The 19426-nt window shown below is 23.8% G+C and overlaps 4 protein-coding genes across 4 annotated transcripts; 2 read left to right on the top strand and 2 right to left on the bottom strand.

Moving 5' to 3' along the window:
- Positions 1–1200: 1200 nt before the first annotated feature.
- Positions 1201–2308, top strand: PmUG01_14039400 (calmodulin, putative; the record flags this gene model as incomplete). The annotated part of the gene is made up of 3 exons (XM_029007958.1): positions 1201–1307; positions 1492–2059; positions 2228–2308. The coding sequence occupies 3 exons, from the start codon at positions 1201–1203 to the stop codon at positions 2306–2308; spliced, it is 756 nt and encodes a 251-aa protein (XP_028864295.1).
- Positions 2309–3166: 858 nt separating this feature from the next.
- Positions 3167–6906, bottom strand: DHHC4 (palmitoyltransferase DHHC4, putative; the record flags this gene model as incomplete). The annotated part of the gene is made up of 5 exons (XM_029007957.1): positions 3167–5702; positions 5901–6100; positions 6275–6391; positions 6592–6670; positions 6794–6906. 5 exons carry the CDS (start codon positions 6904–6906, stop codon positions 3167–3169), a joined length of 3045 nt encoding a protein of 1014 aa, XP_028864294.1.
- Positions 6907–8740: 1834 nt separating this feature from the next.
- Positions 8741–12940, bottom strand: PmUG01_14039200 (conserved Plasmodium protein, unknown function; the record flags this gene model as incomplete). Its single annotated transcript, XM_029007956.1, has 1 exon — positions 8741–12940. The coding sequence occupies one exon, from the start codon at positions 12938–12940 to the stop codon at positions 8741–8743; it is 4200 nt and encodes a 1399-aa protein (XP_028864293.1).
- A 1996-nt stretch (positions 12941–14936) lies between these two features.
- PmUG01_14039100 (conserved Plasmodium protein, unknown function) lies at positions 14937–16853 on the top strand (the record flags this gene model as incomplete). The annotated part of the gene is made up of 1 exon (XM_029007954.1): positions 14937–16853. One exon carries the CDS (start codon positions 14937–14939, stop codon positions 16851–16853), a length of 1917 nt encoding a protein of 638 aa, XP_028864292.1.
- Between the last annotated feature and the right edge of the window lie 2573 nt (positions 16854–19426).

Raw genomic sequence — 19426 nt, 5'->3', positions numbered from 1 at the left:
TTACATGTATATATCAGTATAGCATAATACATGCGTATATAACACTAAATGATTAGTGCTAAATGCAAATTCAGCATTATACCAATACTTCTTCACGCATCATTAATATAATGAATAAATAACACATGTTAAAAATATGTTTGTTTAAACATTTTTAAAAAAACTTAAATTATAAAGATTTTCAACTCTTCCTCTAAGCATAAGTGTATGTATAATTATACCATTTGTCTAAATCATAAAAGAAAAAAAATAAAATAATAATGAAGCAATAAGGAAGTAAAAATAAAGCAAAAAGGATGTAAAAATAAAGTAAAAAGTAAAAATAAAGCAATAAGGAAGCTAAAATTAAACAAAAATGAAGTAAAAATGAAGTAAAAATATAACAAAACATAATAAAACAAAGTGAAATAAAAAATATTGATGTATCCCAAAAGTGGCAATAACCGCAAAATTAATAGTTTATTTTCCCCCTTTTTTAAGGATATATTTTTAAAAGGATATATTTTCCATTTAGTAAAAATAAAAGCAAACTTTTAAGCTTAATAAAAAAGAAAAAAAAGGGGAAAATATGATAAATATTTATCAACCTTTTTTTATTTTTAAAAACTGAAATGTTAATTATAGCTTGCACCTTGTCATTTTTTCATTGAATAGGTAAAAGTTCCGCACGCGAATTTATTTTTTTGATCATTTATATGAATATGTAAATATATAAATATATATATATATATATATACATATAAACATATATATGTATACTTATGTATGTATAGGTGAGGGTGTAAAACTTCTGCAATAGAAATGTAACTATAAAAGTATCATTATTTTAGAAATTTGCATTAATAACACAACACATGTTTACATGTATATTTCTCTACTCATAAAGGGATAAGAATCCCATTTAAAAGATAATGATAAGGTTTGAATTAGTCTAGCATTAGCAATAATAGTCCTAGTACTAGTAATAATAATAAAAGTAGTAACTGTTTTAATACTACTGATGTGGAAAAATGAGAAAGGAAGGTTTTCTTCTGGTGTGCTTTCCCTGTTGATGACATAAACTGTGTGCATAAATAATCTCAGATTACTTTACTTACATAATAAATGATATATATATATTTTTTTTTTTTTCTCTACATAGATTAACTGTAAAAACTTTTATCGACATATTAAAATAATGATCTTCAATTTGTACAAAAAATGGAGTATGAAGGGGAAACATTTCATTTGACAGAATATCAAATTAAAAAAGCTCTAAAAGCTTTCAATTATTTAGATAAAAAGAAAAAAGGACTACTAAAATTTGAGTAATCATACGTATATAATATCTATGTATACATATATGGATATAATATGATAATAATAGAAAATTGAAAAGGAATAGTGTAATTATCACTGTATTTTAGTAGCATGCACATAATATATGTCATTATGTATGTTTTTACTGCTATATTCCCACATATTCTCACGATAAGCGCAAAATAACTTTAGTCTATTAGGAAGCCTCCTACGCTGCAGTGGGTATAATGTATCATTAAAAGAAATTGATAAGATAAAAGAAAAAATAATAGAAAACAAAATAATAGCAAAAAAAAAAGAGGCCAATGTTAAGAGAGAAAGCGAAGTACTAACAAATGATGAATATCAAAATTCAGGTATTAATAAATGGAATGACCAAGGAGAGCATAAAGTTAGTGATGCTAACGATAACGATGATGATAATGATGACGATAATGATGACGATAATAACGTATCAAAGTTGTTAAGTGACCTAAAGAACTATGATAATTTCATGGAATTAGAAAAGCAAAGATTAGAAAGAAAGAAAAAGGAAGAGGAAAATAAAAACTTATTTAGCATAAAAGAATTTTTTAGAATTATTCAAATACCTAATATAACCAACGAAACAAAACCATCAAATGTTTTAAATGCGTTTGAAATATTTGATGAAAAAGGTAATGGTAAAATATCAATTAAACAACTAAGATTTATTCTACAGTATTTAGGAGAGCCATTAAGTAACTCAGAGTTTGATGAATTCTTTGACTGGATTAAGACGGTAAATAGTATGTGAACAAATATGAATACATATATATATACACACATAAATCCCCCACGTACTCAATAATGTTACATCGTATATATACATATATATAAGTGTATATAAAGCGAAAGCATTTTTCATAGTACAGTTAGACGCAAAAATCTACCTTTTCCGCTTTTATAGAAAGACAAAGTGTATAAAACGGACGACATAATATACGAAGATTTGATAAATGAGTTGATTAACAAAGACACAAATATTTAGTCCTAATATGACCTATCATTAATACTTAGAGCAGGAAAAAAAAAAATATATAATTCATGTAGCATTTTATGTTTACCTCATCCTCAAATTTGCAAAACTATTTTGAATTTTTAAATTATTTTCAAAGATACTAAAAAATAAAATAGAATAAAATAACTATGTACGACTACAACCAATCTAATAATTTTCTTCTCTTTTTTTTCTCCCTTCCTTTCTTTTCTTTATAATATAACATTTATAAATCTAATATTTACACACAGTTTTTATATGACTAAGGTCTTTTTAAAAAAAAGAAACAGAAAAAAAAAGGAAATAAATGGAAAAAAATAATAAATTATAAATAGGAGAATTATATATACACACATAGACTTACAACATATACGCACATGTGTACCTCAGTACATAATCGTATCAAATTAAAGACAAATAAATCAAGTGCATAAGTAAATAAAACAAGTAGCAAAAAAAATAAGCTATTTATAGCATATAAAGTGTTTACGCATGCGCATGTTTGTGTAAAAAAATAAAATAAAATAACGTAAAATATAATAAAATAATGTAAAATAACTTGAAATAATGCATAATGACATATGATAAAATAAAACAAAAGGCAAGAATGCTACACAATATATGTTAGTAAAACAAAAAAAATAAATAAAAAATAAAATAATTTCGCTATTTAATTTTATTTTATTTTGTTGTTTTTCTTTTTACACAAAATAAAAATAAACTTTTTTTAATTTTTCAAAATATACTAAAAAAAAAAAAATCTATGAGAAATAACCAAAATTTTATATATATGTATATACATATATATACATAAATAAAGTTTAACTTATGCTGAAACTTTTCTGAGCATCAGTCATTATCATTATTGGAGGGTATATGTATGCAGTTAATTATAAGAGCAAACGATGTAAAGAAATAAAAAAATTTGGAAGCTTTACTTTTTTTTTTAATGTTAGCGCGATTTTTATCTTGTTTATTCATATGAATTAAGAAATTAAGTAATTTAAAATTATCAAATTTTTTATTGTTACTTATCCTAGTATAATAGAAATCGGCATCTTCATATCCGTTTAATAATTCACTATTAATTTTATACAAATCATTTGATTCAATAAATGAACAATTCTCATTATTATAATATAAATATATATTTCTTTTATATGGTTTTGAGAGCAGTTTCATTTTTCCTCTTCTTAATATTCGTCTGTACATTTTTTTATATTTCCATTCGTACAATTTTGTGTACCTCATTTCGCAAATTTTGCTAAAATTTTCTAGCTCAACCATATCTATCTTAGTGGGGTATGAGGTGGGTAATTTAAAATGAAGCCTTTTCTTTCCCATATTTAAAGGATGTATTGAAAAGATACTCTTGTTAATGTTATAACTGCTGTTACTGCTGCTGTTACTACTATGAAGTTGTTCTTTTTTTTGTTGACCTAAATTTGTTATGTCCTCATCGCTGCTATATTTTTCCTTTTTATCTTTCGCCTTGTAATTGTATATGCTTATTACTACATCTTTATTTAAAGACTTACTTTTTTTTTTCTTTCCCTTCAATTTCATATTTTCATTAGTTTGCATATTAATACTATAGCTACTGTAATCGCAGTTATTATTATTTTTGTTCTTACAATTATTGGATATATTACAACTATTTGTATTATTAATACTGCTAATTTTTTTTAATTTTATAATGTTACTGTAGACATTGTCATGGCAATAATAATCTCTTGAACATGTTCTATTTAAATAGTTCGTTTCGTTTACCTTGTTCATGCCGCTTATTACATTGTTCGATTCGCTCATTTGCTTCATTGAGTTAATCCTATTAGTTTCCTCATCACCATCATTTTGTGCTGAATAAGCAATAATATTTTTTTTCTTTACGTTGGAATACTTTACTACGTAATAAGTCTCAACTTTGTTTTTAAATTTTTTCATGAAAGGAATTTTTTTTTTATACAAGATAGGATACTCTAATTTCTTTCTTACATGGATTAAATTATTAAAGCAGTTTATTTTTGTTTCATACTTAATTTTTTTCCTTCTAATTCTTTTAGAATCGCTTATTTGGCTTGAAGATATATCATCTTTCGTCTTATTATCAATTTTAATTTTTAAATTTTCACTTTCCCTTTTGAGTTTTTTTTTGATGATAATATAATTATTATTACTATCATTATTATTATTGTTGTTAGTACTATCATCATTATTAGCATCATTACTATTGTTAATTCTATTATTATTATACTTTTTTTTTCTTTCTTTTTTTCGATTAATTTTGATAATAACGTACTCAACGTCATCCTCATGGTAATCTTGAAGTTTTTCCGCCTCTACATCATCATATATAAAACTTGTCTTACTCTCATTATATATATCACTATATATTTCGTTATTAGTACTATTTGTTGATGATATATCATTTTTAATAAATAGTGAGCCAACAGTATTATTTAAATCAACAATTCGTTTATGATGATACTTACTAATTTCTTCAAAATCGTTACTTAACTCTTCCGTGAAACTGTTTTTTCTAATGTTAGATAATTTCATTTTAATAAATTTTGAATTTTTATTCTTGTCAAATTTAATATGTGCAGCTTTTTCAATTGCTTTATTAGATATATTATTTAATTTTGTAATATCATATTCTTCAAAACTCTTTTCTTTTTTTCTTTTTTTGTTTTTAACACTGTACATTTTATTTCTACCTTTACTATCAACTGAATACAACGAATGATAATCTTTTTTTTTTTTGGATAGTCTACTATCATGTAGTCTTAATTCTTTCAAACTGGCTCTACCACCTTCGCCTACTGCTCCCATTACCATTTTTCCAATTCCTTTTCTTTTATACTTTTTCTTACTACTATTATCTGAGGATAAATTAGCATTCGCATTTTCATCCATATGTATAGCTTTATCACTTAAGACTATAACATGATGAGAACAATTATTATCAATAACCTGTAATCGTGGGTTTATAAAATCTATATATGATGGCCTGGTTTTCGTAAATAATATTTCTTTTATGTTATTTATAACACCGATATTAAAAGGATTATCGTTTTGATAAAATGTTTTAATTTGTTCATATGTTGTCTGATTAGTTACTATAGTATAAATATGATAACATAATAATCCTATAACAAACCATAATGTTAAAATTGTATATATGATCAATATTATACTATCTGTGGCAATTTTCCATATATGAATAAATATTTTTTCACTATTATATCCTTTGTCTGATAAATTATTTATGCATATTGTCAATTTATAAATACTTGCTCCTAGCGTTATACATATCAGTATGTATAAATTAAAAACAAAATATACAAAATATTTATAATTTCTTGCACCGATACAGTTCCCTACCCTAAAAAAAGTTAGCACGGATGTCTCATAATGAACACACGTAAGGATAGGCATAAATGTGTGTACCCTCATACATATATATATATATATATATATGTCTACGAACACTAGAATGTATGTAAGCATAAGTTCACAAATACACATGCACATTCACATTCGTGATAACACTTGCGTTAATTCGCGCCTTTATATACATTACCATGGGCAGTGGTGGTCAAATTTCTCAACACAGTTGTCGCAGATAGAGCAGTGTACTGTTCTTATGCCCCTATATATATTGCAAGTATAACAATATTTTAGCTTATAAAAATTCCCATTAATTAAAACTTCCTTTTGTCTGGGGGGCTGTGTTTCTCGGTATTGCTGAATTATCACGTCGTATATATTTAAAACGGATTTCTACACATAATAAAAAAAAAAAAAAAAAAAAAGGATAATATTAATACTGCAATATTTACACAAATGTCAATAAAATTTAAATCATACATGCTGTTACAGGATTAATGTAAAAACATATTCCTATTTTAACAAAAAAAAAAAAAAAACGAGAGATATGCATTTATTAATCATTACTTGTCTTGGTATTATACCAGGATCCATAAAACTTGTTTTAAAAAAAGTATAAATTGTTAAGAAAAAAAAGAACATGTTAAAAAACGTAACCAAATAAATTCCATTTTCAAAAAGCCACTACAAAGAAGGAAATTTTTTTTATTCTTTAATATTTCTGCTTTCATATACATTTGTACATATATACATATATGTATACGTATTTACTCTAGGCTCTTTTGCGCCTTTCAGTTATATATGGAAGTTATCAAAATAAACATTTAACGGGTTATTAAAAGGATTTCCCCTCTTTACAATATTCATATTTATTTTCATATTACTGTTGACGTAAAGGTATGAAATATGGCAACTGGAATTAATATCATAAGAAAAGACGAGACGACTGTTAAAAACGCCGGTCTAAAGGGGGTAAATGGAAAAAAAAAAAAAAAAGGAAAATGTGAAAATTATATTTTTAATTGAATAATCTTTTAATAAATGCATATTTTTACATGTCTCCTTTTTTATTATATAAATATATACCCAGACACAAAAAATCCTTTGCAGTGAATTTTGTTTTCTCCATATATCTGTACATTGTTTATTTTATCAAAATTTACTCTCTCTAATAACTTATTCTTTTTAAATATTCTCATTTGTTATGTAATAATTTCATTTTTCTGAAAAATAAAATTGCAGTTTAAAAAGAAAAAAAAGATTTGATTTGATTTGATTTGATTTAATATAATTTGTGTTTTTTGTCAAAAAGCAGCTTGATCTGATCGGTTTTGGGATTTTCAAAAAAAAAAAATATATGGAAAATAATGAAGTTAACGAATGAAAAATAAAACGAAAAAGAAACGGTATTAATAAAAGTTTAGCTACAAATAATAATTTATAATTGATAAATTCTGTATAAAATTATAAACATTAAATCATAAATTGTTATGTAATGAATCGATATAGTGTATGAAAAATAAAGAATTAAAAAAAAAAAAAAAAAAAAAAAAAAAAAGGGTTTTTAATTATAAGAATAAAATAACGAAAGAACAATTATGATAAATTATATTTAAGAAAAAACATTATAGCTCAAATTCTTTCGTCCTTTAATTTTATTATTATTTATGATATAATTTAAAGTTCGAATTATTTCAATTTCTTATATATATATATTTTTTTTTTTATACGTTCATTGCGATACTGTAAAAATAAAGCAATGAATATTAAGGCAATTTTTACTTACAGGTATAAATGAATATTATATATTTATATATTTTGTAGTAATAATTATTTAATTTTTTTAGTTCCATGTGATTGATATTTGTAAATAGTATTTTTATAATTAAAATAAATTCTACGAATATTTGAGAACATAAATAAATTACCTAGTTTAAAAAATTATAACTTTGCGTACATTAAAGAAGTTTAACTTAAATATGTAGATATGGCCATTTTGATGCTGCAAAACGGGTTTGCATTAACTGAAAAAGACGTTCTTTTGGGGAATATATATATATATATAATGTATAGATAAATATATATGAATCTATCCTTATATATTATAGGTATAACTTGTTGTTTTTCAGCTCTATATATACTCCTAATAGGAACGCAGTTTTTTGTTACATAGAAATATAGTACTCTATGTGAACCAATAAAACTACATGTTTTGGACATATGTACTGTATATATATATACATAACTACGTAGATAATTTATGACTTCATAACAGCTTATTAGTGTTAATGCTCCATATTTTGTATGTACGTAAAAATAATTTAAAATTCTAAGTATTAGTTTATGAGTATTATTATATCAAATAATAACTAATTTTTTAAAAAGTGCTTATAAAAGTATAAAAAGAATAAATACATTAAAACATAATGTTATATCCACGTTAAGAACATATTAAACATCTTAATATTCTTAATACAAAACAGATTATAAAAAAAAAAGAAATGCAATTATTATGGAAATGATATGTGCGGGATAGAAACACTTTTATGGGTTATTTCATAAAAACACAGAAAAGATTTCTTATATAATTACATATAACATAATTTACTCAACTACAAATGAAAAAACTGAAAAAGAAATTTGTGCAAATTGTAATACGTATTAAAAATTACACACATATAAGACTCAAAAAGGGTTTACAAAAAATTAGGTAAATGTGCATCAAAACAAAAAAGTGATAAAAAAAGTTGAATAAAATAAGGTACAAAAAAAAAAAAAGAAGTTCCTGTATATAGCTACATAATATATACAAGTATGTACATATACAAATATATATATATATATATATATAAACACATTTAAAGTAATTTAATTTTTAACAGGATACAAAAAAAAAAAAAAAAAAAAAGAAGAAACACAACACAAAGAGATAACCGCAAAATACGAAATTTAAGACGTGGGCGCTAAATAATTTTCAAATTAAATATCACCATAAATTTCTCCGAAAGGAGATATAGGCACATATCATTGTGGTTATGCGAAAAGATCTTCGAGATTTTTTTTGGTTTTATTTTTTTGTGATTTGTAAGAATTGTAATGAACTTCACTTTTTGTTGATAATTTAAGTTTATTATTATGAGACAAATTACTAGTAGTAACGTTCTTATTTGTATTTGTTGCAGAACTATTTACTCTTTTTATATTAGCAGTTTTATTATAATAATTAGAACAATTACTTTGTGATGCATCATTGAACTGTTGTACATGGTCATAATTCTTTAAATAAACAATATTATTATTCGTGTCTTCATTTTGATTATTCATATTGTAAAATAAATTATACTGATTATCTGCCTCATCAGCAAATTTCATGGTATTGCCTACTTTATAATTATAATTACTACTAACATGATTACTGTAATTGTTATTATTGTAGTTGTGATCATCGTAATTATTATTATTATAGTCGTTTCCCTTACCATTATTTATTTCACTGTTACGAAAGTTTAGGCAATTTTCTTTTTCGTTATTAAATTGTATATGTGCTGTTTCCATTAATAAGTCGTTTTCATTTTGTTCCATATAGATGAAATTATTATTTAAATTATTCCCTTCATTATTATAGTTGAACATTTTTTGGCTATTTTTTTTTTTGATCAGAAAATTCTCCTGATCATTTATATGTTCATCAATGGGAACAAAACATTTTTTATTATTATTGGATGGATTATATGAATAAACTGAACAATTAATGGAATTTCTTTCCATACCCTCATTATTATTATGCGCATTGTTATTATATATATTATTGCTTTCGTAAATATACGAGCTGTTACTATTATAGTTAATATTACCATTACTATTATTATTACTACTGCTATTATTAATACCACGCGTTGCATTGTAACTGTTACTCACGTCCAGATTATTTGAAGAACTGAAAATATTATTGCCATCAATTTTACTACTGTTGTAACGATTCTTCACGTCAAGATTGTTCATTCCCTCACCACTATGGTAATTGTTCATATTAAAATCATAATTTTCAAATGTGTTCAAATTGTTATTAATACTAGCACTATTAATATTCACATTCATACTTATATTCATATGATTTTCCTTATTATGTTGATCCTTACACAATTCATCTCCCACTACATTTGGATTACCATGGGATAAATACATTCCTTGACTTATGTTATATGCGTTCGTTTGAAAGCACTCTGTTTTCTCATCGCTTGAAGTGGTATGCAAGAGTTTCTGTTCAACACAATATGCATTATTAGAAGCATTTCCTAACCTATTATAAGCATTAGATACATCCTCACTATTTATAGGATTCGTAATAACATCTAACTCTCCCCGTTCAATGTGCATATTATTTGAAGATGTATTAATAGTATTATAAAAATATTCATCTCCCTTTTTACTGCTACTATTACTTTTGTAGTTTTCACCATTTGGACCAGTTTCACCATTTTGACCACTTTCACACTTTTCACTCTTCGACCATAATTCTGCGTCATCACCAAAATTATCGACGAAATTTTTTTTCTTCATTTTTTTACTAGAAAATATATTTCTCCATTTACCTTTTTTCTTCTCTTTTTCATTTTGTACATTACCCTTATTTTTATCCGTACTTGTAGTAATTGAAGATTCCTTGTCATCTTGTTTTGTACTAGTCTCAATGGCATTTCGATTTACGTTCTTATCTCTTTCCTCAGTATTGTTACATCTTATATTTTCCTTATTCGTTATATTTTTATCACAATTCTGTTCTGCTATAGCTGTACCATTATTTGTGTTCTTCATGTTTATTGAAGTTCCTTGATGAAACCCCAAATGATTAATATTGTCATTTGAGTCATTATCTAAATCATTATATAGGTCATTATTTATTATATTATTTATTCCATCATTTATGTCAGCATGCATGTTTTTGGTCATAACATCAGATGTAAAATTCTCATGAATTATATGCATATTATTACTTGTTATAATATTTAAATTATCTCCATGATATTTCCTGTTATGCACCTCAGAATGATTGCTCTTCAATGATTTGTTACTCATAGTATCTATTTTATCCTCGCATGATAAAATTCTACATTGAATATTACTATTATAAGCCTTGTCATTCCTTTTCCTATGCTCCATTTCCGCCCTATGTTCTTCAATAATATCTTCTTCAATTTCTTCCACCTCGCTACTCTCAATAGTGTTTGCAAGGGACCTACAACTGGTCATTTCCTCTCCCTCGTCATCTTCACTTTTAGAAGAAGTCCTCTTCAAAATGCTGATATCTCCAGGATAGCTTTCTTCATCATCCAAAATAATATTCTTACCTATATTAGCATTAAGATTGTTAATCATGTCATCAATTTCATTCATACATGTGTTTATATTATTCAGTGCGTTAATTACATTATTCCTTTCACCTTTTCTTTTTTCCTCTTTTATTTTGAGTTTCTCTTTATTTTTGCTAATATTTTCAAACAAGCATAAACAATCATTAATTTTATCATTCAACGATATCAAAGAAAAATTGCCCATTTCTTGTCCCTCTTCCTCTTCGTTCGCTTTTTCCACTGTTTCCTTCTCCACTTCTTCCTTTGCTTCCTTCCCTCCTTCTTTCCCTCCTTCTTCCTCACTTCCCTCCTCCTCTATTTTTTTTTTTTCCTTTTTGTTTCTCTCATCTTCTTCATTACTCATGTGTTCTAACGATTTTATTCCTATTCCTTTGGATAAATTCAATATATCTTTAAAATTATCAAAAATGCTGTTTTTATATCTATTAATAGTATCATTTATTTGCTCATCCAATTGATCTCGACAATTATTAAAAATCGTGTCGGCGGAAAATTCTTCCATATTACTAGGATTATACATGTTGTTATTTACACTTTTTCTTATCTTAAGTAATTCTTCTTTATACTCTTTATCCAATTTATTGGTAACCTCTTGAATAACTTCATTTCTAATTTCTTCCCTAATTTTGTTTATGTAATTTTCATCTAAAAAACTTGAATTTAATCTACCTCCATGGTAAATACTTGATGGTCCTCCTTCCCCCCCTTGTTTTTTATTATCAGAGGAAGGTACAATACGACTTGGAAAAGTATTTTCCGTTTGTACTTGATTATCTACTAATTTCTTTTTTGCCATTTGATGCATGGACGATGGTACCTTATCAATACTCACAGTCTTGTTTAATGATACGCCATCCATTTGTGCTTCTCTTAATTGTTGCTCATAATTACTATTGCTGATGTTATTACTATTGAAATTGTTATTACTAATACTGTTGTTATTACTATTGCTGTTATTATTATAACTGTTGTTGTCGCTTCCGATATCATTACTTCTCAACATGTCTTCTTTCGTCGGTCCTCTGGAAAAAGATACAGTTGCGCTCTTTTGATTTATCATATGATAGTTATCCTTTATGTTTCTTAACTGTTTTTTAAGGACAACATTTTCGTTATTTAGATGCGAATATTCATTTTTTAATTTCAGAAATTTTAAATTCAGCATATCTATTTTTTTTTTGTATAAATCAAGTGAATTATTGGTATTATTATATTCCCCCTGTGTGTGTTCTGGTATGTCATCACATTGTTTTAATTGTTCGACTAATTTAAACATTAATTTATTTTTTTTCTCATTTTCTTGAGATGAGGAATGATGTTCTCTGTTTTCTTGGTTGATTAAATGTTTCAACAATTCTATAGATTGCTCTACTATTTGTGAATTCGCTTGTGTTTTAAAACTATCATTAGATTCAGGAATAGGTATTCTGTCTAAATTTTTTTTTTTATTCGTATAAAACGAAACGACGGATGCTTTATCATCAAAAATTTTAGATACATTTGAAGTTCTTGCTACTTTTTGAGCTAACAAATTTATAGATTGTGAACGAGGGGAAATAATTCTATGTGTAGAAGTACGATTTCTTGTAGACCTCACATCATTCGAAATTTTATTCATATACAAATACTGTGGATCAAAAGCTTTATTACAATAATGAATCTCTGACCTTTTATCTATATCATAACTCCCATTTAAAGTATTATCTTCAAGTGTAAAATTATCATTACTAGTACCATTTTCATTTTTATTATTCTCTATTAAATTATTGCTATTATTAGCATTATAGCCATTATTGTTAATTTTTCGAATGACTTCAGATTTTGTACTTCTTATATTACGTTTATTTGGAATAAAATTCATTTTTTCCCTTCTTTTTTATTCGCCAAAAAAGTTATATAAATAAATAAACAAATAGCTACATGAAAGCACGATGTTAATTTTTGTAAATTCATGCAAAAATGTTCTATTATTGTAAATTTAATTCATACACTTATACATACATGAAAATATAATATATAAACATAACAAATATATACGTAATATATACATAATATACATATATATATTAATATATACATTGAAAATATTACGTACAATATGTATATAATAACCGCTTTATACACAAAAAAAAAAAAAAAAATTGTTATCTTTAAAATTTACTCTTTTATCTATTTGGAAAGAAAATATATTAATTCAATAAAATGAAAAGTTTACAAATTTTTTATAAATCGAAGGAAAAAAAAAAAAAAAAAAAAAAAAAAAAGAAGCGGTAAATGTAAAATTTTTACCCTTTAATTGTTTATTTTATTATATTTATATGTTTGCGTAAATAACAAATGAATTTAAAAAAAAATATAGTATTTTTAAAAATTATATTTATATATATATATATAAGTGGAAAAATGAATTTTTTTTTTTTTTCCCATTATCCATTATGCATTATCCATATTAATTTAAAAGAGAATGCAATAATAATGAAAAAGAAATAGTAAGTCATATATATATTGAAGAATTTTTTCTTATTATTTCATCACGGTCTAAAGAAAATTTAAATATATATATCTTAATTCGGCAAAGAAATAAATATGTATATATACACGTACATACTCAAAAGGTGATGTCGACTGAGTTTAGAAGGGTTATAACAAACATAAAAAGAGAAATTTCAAAAAGTTGATAACCAAATGATTTTTCGTAATTACATAAATGCGGAATTGTTAATTTTTTTGCTTAACAGATCGATAATATTTAAGATGCAATATTTCCTTTTTATATTATTAAAAAAGAAGAAAAAACAGTATACATAAAAATATGCCCTTTTTCAATGAGTTTTGAAACTCATACACATTATATGTATATAGTATGAGAACATTTGTTAAATAGGTGTATATATATGCACATTAGTTTGTATATATGTATATATATATATGTTGGTATAACGAGCTGAAAACGGTAAAAATCTTATTGCCAATTAATATATTAAAAATAATATACAGGTTTTCTAATTGCGTGTTTGTCCCATAATTTGCATTTTATCACCTCAACTGCAGAAATAAACGTAAAATTCTTTTTTTTTTTTTTTTTTTTTTTTTTTGTATAAAAATTATATCTGATTCGTCCTTCTATTATGTGGATACATTTTTTGAAAGTTCTCATCTTTTACGTGTTACTATAATTAAATGAAATCTGAAACAGTAAGGAGAAAAAATACATATCCGCATTTTTATAAAATAATAATGAGTATTAATTAATATATAACTAAATCTAGAAACTTGTTTTTTTATGGTAAAATATTGTCTATTGCTAAATATGCACAGGAGGAATAAGAATTCCAAAAATAGTTAGAAGTTTTTTTTTGGAAATATTGACTAACTTTGTATCTTTATTGTATTTTATTTTATTTTTATTTCAATCTTTAGATTCTAAAAATTAAAATCCATTTATTCTCATGTGCAATAATACTAATAAGAAAAAAAAAAAAATATATATTGATGCATTTGCAATTAAAAAAATTTGTCTATACATTCATTTTATATTTACATAAGGGCATTTATCTACCTAAAAATTTATCTGAAAAAAAATAAAAAATTATATTATTTCATCATAAATTTACTATTATTTTACATTTAATTTTTACATCTGTTGGAAGGAAAGAACAAATTAAGGTATCTATAAAAGTAGGAGAAAAATCTTTTTTACAAATTCATATTAAATGATCTTTCTTCTCATCTTTTCGTGAAAAGTTAATACAAAAAAAAGAAAAAAAAAAAAAACGTTTTCACGCAACTACGGCATATAATATTTTACATATTGTATGAGGTGTCTATAGAACGAAATGAGCAATTATAAATCATATATGTCAAAAAAAAATAAGGAAAATGACGAAAATGCCCTGATAGATGAGAATAGAAAAAATATTAATTATAGGGGTAGAAATGTCAATGACGTTTATTATAAAAATAAAAAATTGAACGAAAAATTAAAAACTGAGCAAAAATTAATTACTGATAATAATAGCAAAACAGGTGTGATTATTACCAAAAAAAAATTAATAAAACTTAAAAATGAAGAAAATGAGAACATTAAGAAGGATAATATCATATCAAATGTAGAATTAAATGAGAGGGTTCTAAATGACACCTCATCGAATGACACAGACTTAAGGGGAACTACACCAACCGATGTAGCATCAAATGAAACGACACTAAACGAAAGCTATAAATTAGAACAAAGAAGAAAAGAAATAAAAGAGATAGCCAACTTATGTATAGAAAAGAATTTGTCAGTAAACAGCGAAAATATACAAATTGTCCGGAAATTAAAAGAAAAACGAATGCTAGAAGATCAAATAAATAAAAATGAGAATATTAAAAATTTACAAGAAAAAAGAAGAATTTTAGAAGAAATTGAATACCATGAATGGGCAGATAGAGAAAAAAGAATAAAAGAATTACAAGAAAAAAAAATGAAATTATTAAAAAAAGTTATAGTAGAAAGGGATACAGAAAAAGCAAATAAAATATTTTATGAAGTAGAAAAAATTATACAAAATAGAGATGAAAACAAAGATAAAATTATAGAAAACTTTGAAAAGGAAAAAGCAAGAGACATCAGAAATTTGTTTATATTAAAAAAAAATCATATGAAAACAGTATATAATGAGAAAACAGATATAACTGATGATATGAATGATTACACTTCTAACTACCATATAGGGTTGGAAAGAACTGGGATTATTCCAAAAAAAATAGATGAACGAACATCAAACAAAATTGACAATTTAATAAGTGTAAATGATATAGATGAATTAAATGCTACATTTAACGAATCTTTAATCAGGGCAAATGAAGAAAAGGAATATGACAAATTTTTGAAATATGAAAAGAAAAATAATAAAAAAATTATTGACACATTTTATAGATATTTAAATAAAGAAGAAAAAAAATATACTTCTGATGAATGTTTAATAAGTGATAAAACCAAAACACAGAAAAAACTGCAGTGTATGAAAATCAATATTCCCTCAATAGATATAAAAAGTAAGGAGCAAGAAATTTTTGAAAAAAATATATTATACTTACAAAATGTGCTCAGAGGCAAAGCTATAAAAATGTTAATGAAAGATGGAAAAAATGCTTATAGTGATTTAATTGAAGAATTAAAAGCCTATGAAAAAATAGATTTGTATAGTTTAAATGAAAAAGAATTACTTAAAAATGAAAATTTTGAAGAGATCAAAGTTGATTCTTATATAGAAAATGTCCAAGGAAAATATATTTCGGAATTATTAGATTCATTATCTAATGAATTAGAAAAATATGAAGAAGAGAGAAAAATTGCTGTGTTAGTCAAATATGCTGAAAGAGAAAGAAGGCTAAAAGAATGTAAAGAAAAAGGAAAAAGACAAGCTGAATTTTTATTAAGAGAAAAAGAAGATTATTTATTTAACGAAATAATGGGATTAAATAATCAAACCGTTGATTCTTATTTAGAAGATATTTTGAGCAAAGCAATAAATGATACCTCAAAAGAAGAAGCATTATTAAAAACTAAAAAAAAAGCTGAACAATTAAATGAAATTTATAACTCATTAGACAATAAGAATGATGAGAATAATAAGCTCATAGTTAAAGATTTAGTTGGAAATTTTATTATTCCTTATGTGGATAAGCAGAGAGGAGCAGAATTCGATTTATTAGAACAGAAAAAAAATAACTGTGTCTCAAATTTTGCAACTCAGCATGTTTTTTCTAAAATTAACGAGGCGTTTTAAAAGGACAAAAAGGAAGAAATTAAATAAACATATAAACAAATAGTAATCATGTAATATGACCACGAAAGAAGTAGTAAGAAGAGATTAAAAAAATAATAGTTATATACTGAGTTAAAAGAATAATGAGAATTGTAAAAATATTTATTCTTGTTGCCAATTTATTGGTCGACTATTTCTCTTATTTATTTTAAATATAACGTGACATACAAGAATTAAAGCACATTTTTTAATTCGGGAATATAAATAATTTAAAAGAATACCATAGACAAAAAAAAATTAGTACGCTGAAATTTTTAAGTATAAATAATTTGTACCCTCCAGAAATAAAATGCATTGCTAAATATGTTATAAATTCATATGACGAACTTGTCCTGTTATATTAAATTTGTGTGTTTAAATTCGTAAATATATATACATGTATATTTTTTGACTGTTATACTTAAACTGTACATTGTCCTTACATTTTAAATCTTGTACAATAAAGAACATTCACCGTTTGAATTTGAAGGGGGGGAAATAAAATCATGTAGTATTTTACAACTTTTAGAATAACTTTATATATTTTAAAGTGTACATATTCATCACTTTACATGTTTACTTATTTTTTTTTTCTTAATATATATAAATATCTATAAAATACAACTATTAAAAATATGAGTTTGGTTTTCTCGTATTATATTCATAATTTGTACAGAAAACGTATATATTTCTGTGCAAAATGTTTGAAATTACTAAAAGAACCATATCCTCTTTTTTTTTTATGAATAAATGTTTCAGTTTAAAACTTCAAACTTCTGGTGTCATTTTGTAAGATTTGCGTAATACAAGAAAATTATAACAATATGAAGTTGAATACCAAAAGGAATGGGTAAAAATTTTGAAAAAGAAATTAAAAGCTTTTTCTTAAATGAATAAATGTAATTAGCAAAATGAAAATATTACAATAATACACCTTTCACATTAAAACATATAATTTTATTAGGTAAACACTATTGAAACAAAACAGCTTTTATTATCTATAATATTTTAACAACCTCCTTTTTTAAATGTTTTCATCAAAAAAAAAAAATTATTGAGAACACATTTGTATAATTAAGCAAGAATAAACTTAAAAAATTACGTTCCTATTAAATAGATTCATATATAAATACAAATGTATAAACGATATATTATATGCCAAGTACAACAGTCACATATATAAATACATGTATGTACAAAATTTTGTTCGAATGAAGCGATAAAATTAACATTTATATACATAACGCTATAAAAAAAAAAAAAGAAATGAAAAAGTAATTAGAAATCAAAAATTTGAATTAACATGTTTTTCTATTTTTTGCTTGTTATATGTAAAATTAAACAATAATTTTAAATATAACAAAATATATGTTATAAAATTATTTTTTCCCTTTTTTTTTTTAATTGTGACGCACTTGCTTTTAACGAGGAAGAAATACTTTTATTTCATCGTTTTGCTTATTACCTGTTTAGGAAATTGTTAATTTTATATTTTGTATGTATTATAAAGAAAACGTAAAAATGATATAAAAAACATGCGCAGTTATGATATGTATTATATATGCAAATATACATATGTATAATTTTGTTTTTCCAGAGACTTTTTCAATGTAATCTTTTAAATATAAACAACAGTATAAATTACTAAATGTTAAAAACCAAAAGTACATTTTTCAAAAATATCATATAAGGAATGTTTGAAAACTTCATTAAAAAAAAAAAAATAAAATAGTGCGTAACTACAGAATTCAGAAGATCAATTGGTGCAAAACAATACAATAATCTGTATTTTTCTATGATCAAAATTAAAAATAAAAAAAAAAAAAAATAGCATAAATTAATAAACTGATCATAAATATTTTCTGATACATAATATATTCTAAAATTAAAAAATAAGTGTAAAAAAAGTATTTTGAAATATTTTATTTTTCGGAATTTTTGGGAAATAATATACTTATAAAATATGCATATAATATATATTCACATAAATTGGTACTAACACATTTTCATGAATTTCTAAAATTTTTATGGGAGTTTCTTTTTTTAATTTTCATGTATGAAGACAGTGTGCGAATTTATTAAAAAAAATTAAAAATATATGAACATGTCATATAATAATATGCGCAGTATAATAAATGCATAATAGTACACATGTAATGTAATATATATATACATATAATATTGTATATATTTATATATATATTATAGATATATATAATAAATGCATATCTATTTCACGTATATATATTTTTTTAATTATATATGGATATACAATATATATAATTTTTTTTTCGATTTTTAATATTTTATTAAAATTTTATAAGTATAATAATTTTTTTTTTTTTTTTTGTATGTGAAAAATTATTTATTGTTTCAAAAAAAATTATATTCTCAAATTTTGTTAACATTTTTTTCTTTTTTATTAAAAAATATTTATTTATATTTAGCACAAATTTGATACATTTATAAAAGCAAATATTTTTTTATGATATATTATATATATATGTATATACATATAAATCTGTATGTAAAATAAAATATTTTTTATATTTGTA

The sequence above is a fragment of the Plasmodium malariae genome (genome assembly GCF_900090045.1).
Source record: "Plasmodium malariae genome assembly, chromosome: 14".
In the NCBI taxonomy this organism is placed as follows: domain Eukaryota; phylum Apicomplexa; class Aconoidasida; order Haemosporida; family Plasmodiidae; genus Plasmodium; species Plasmodium malariae.
This window is presented reverse-complemented; position numbering and strand designations above follow the sequence as displayed.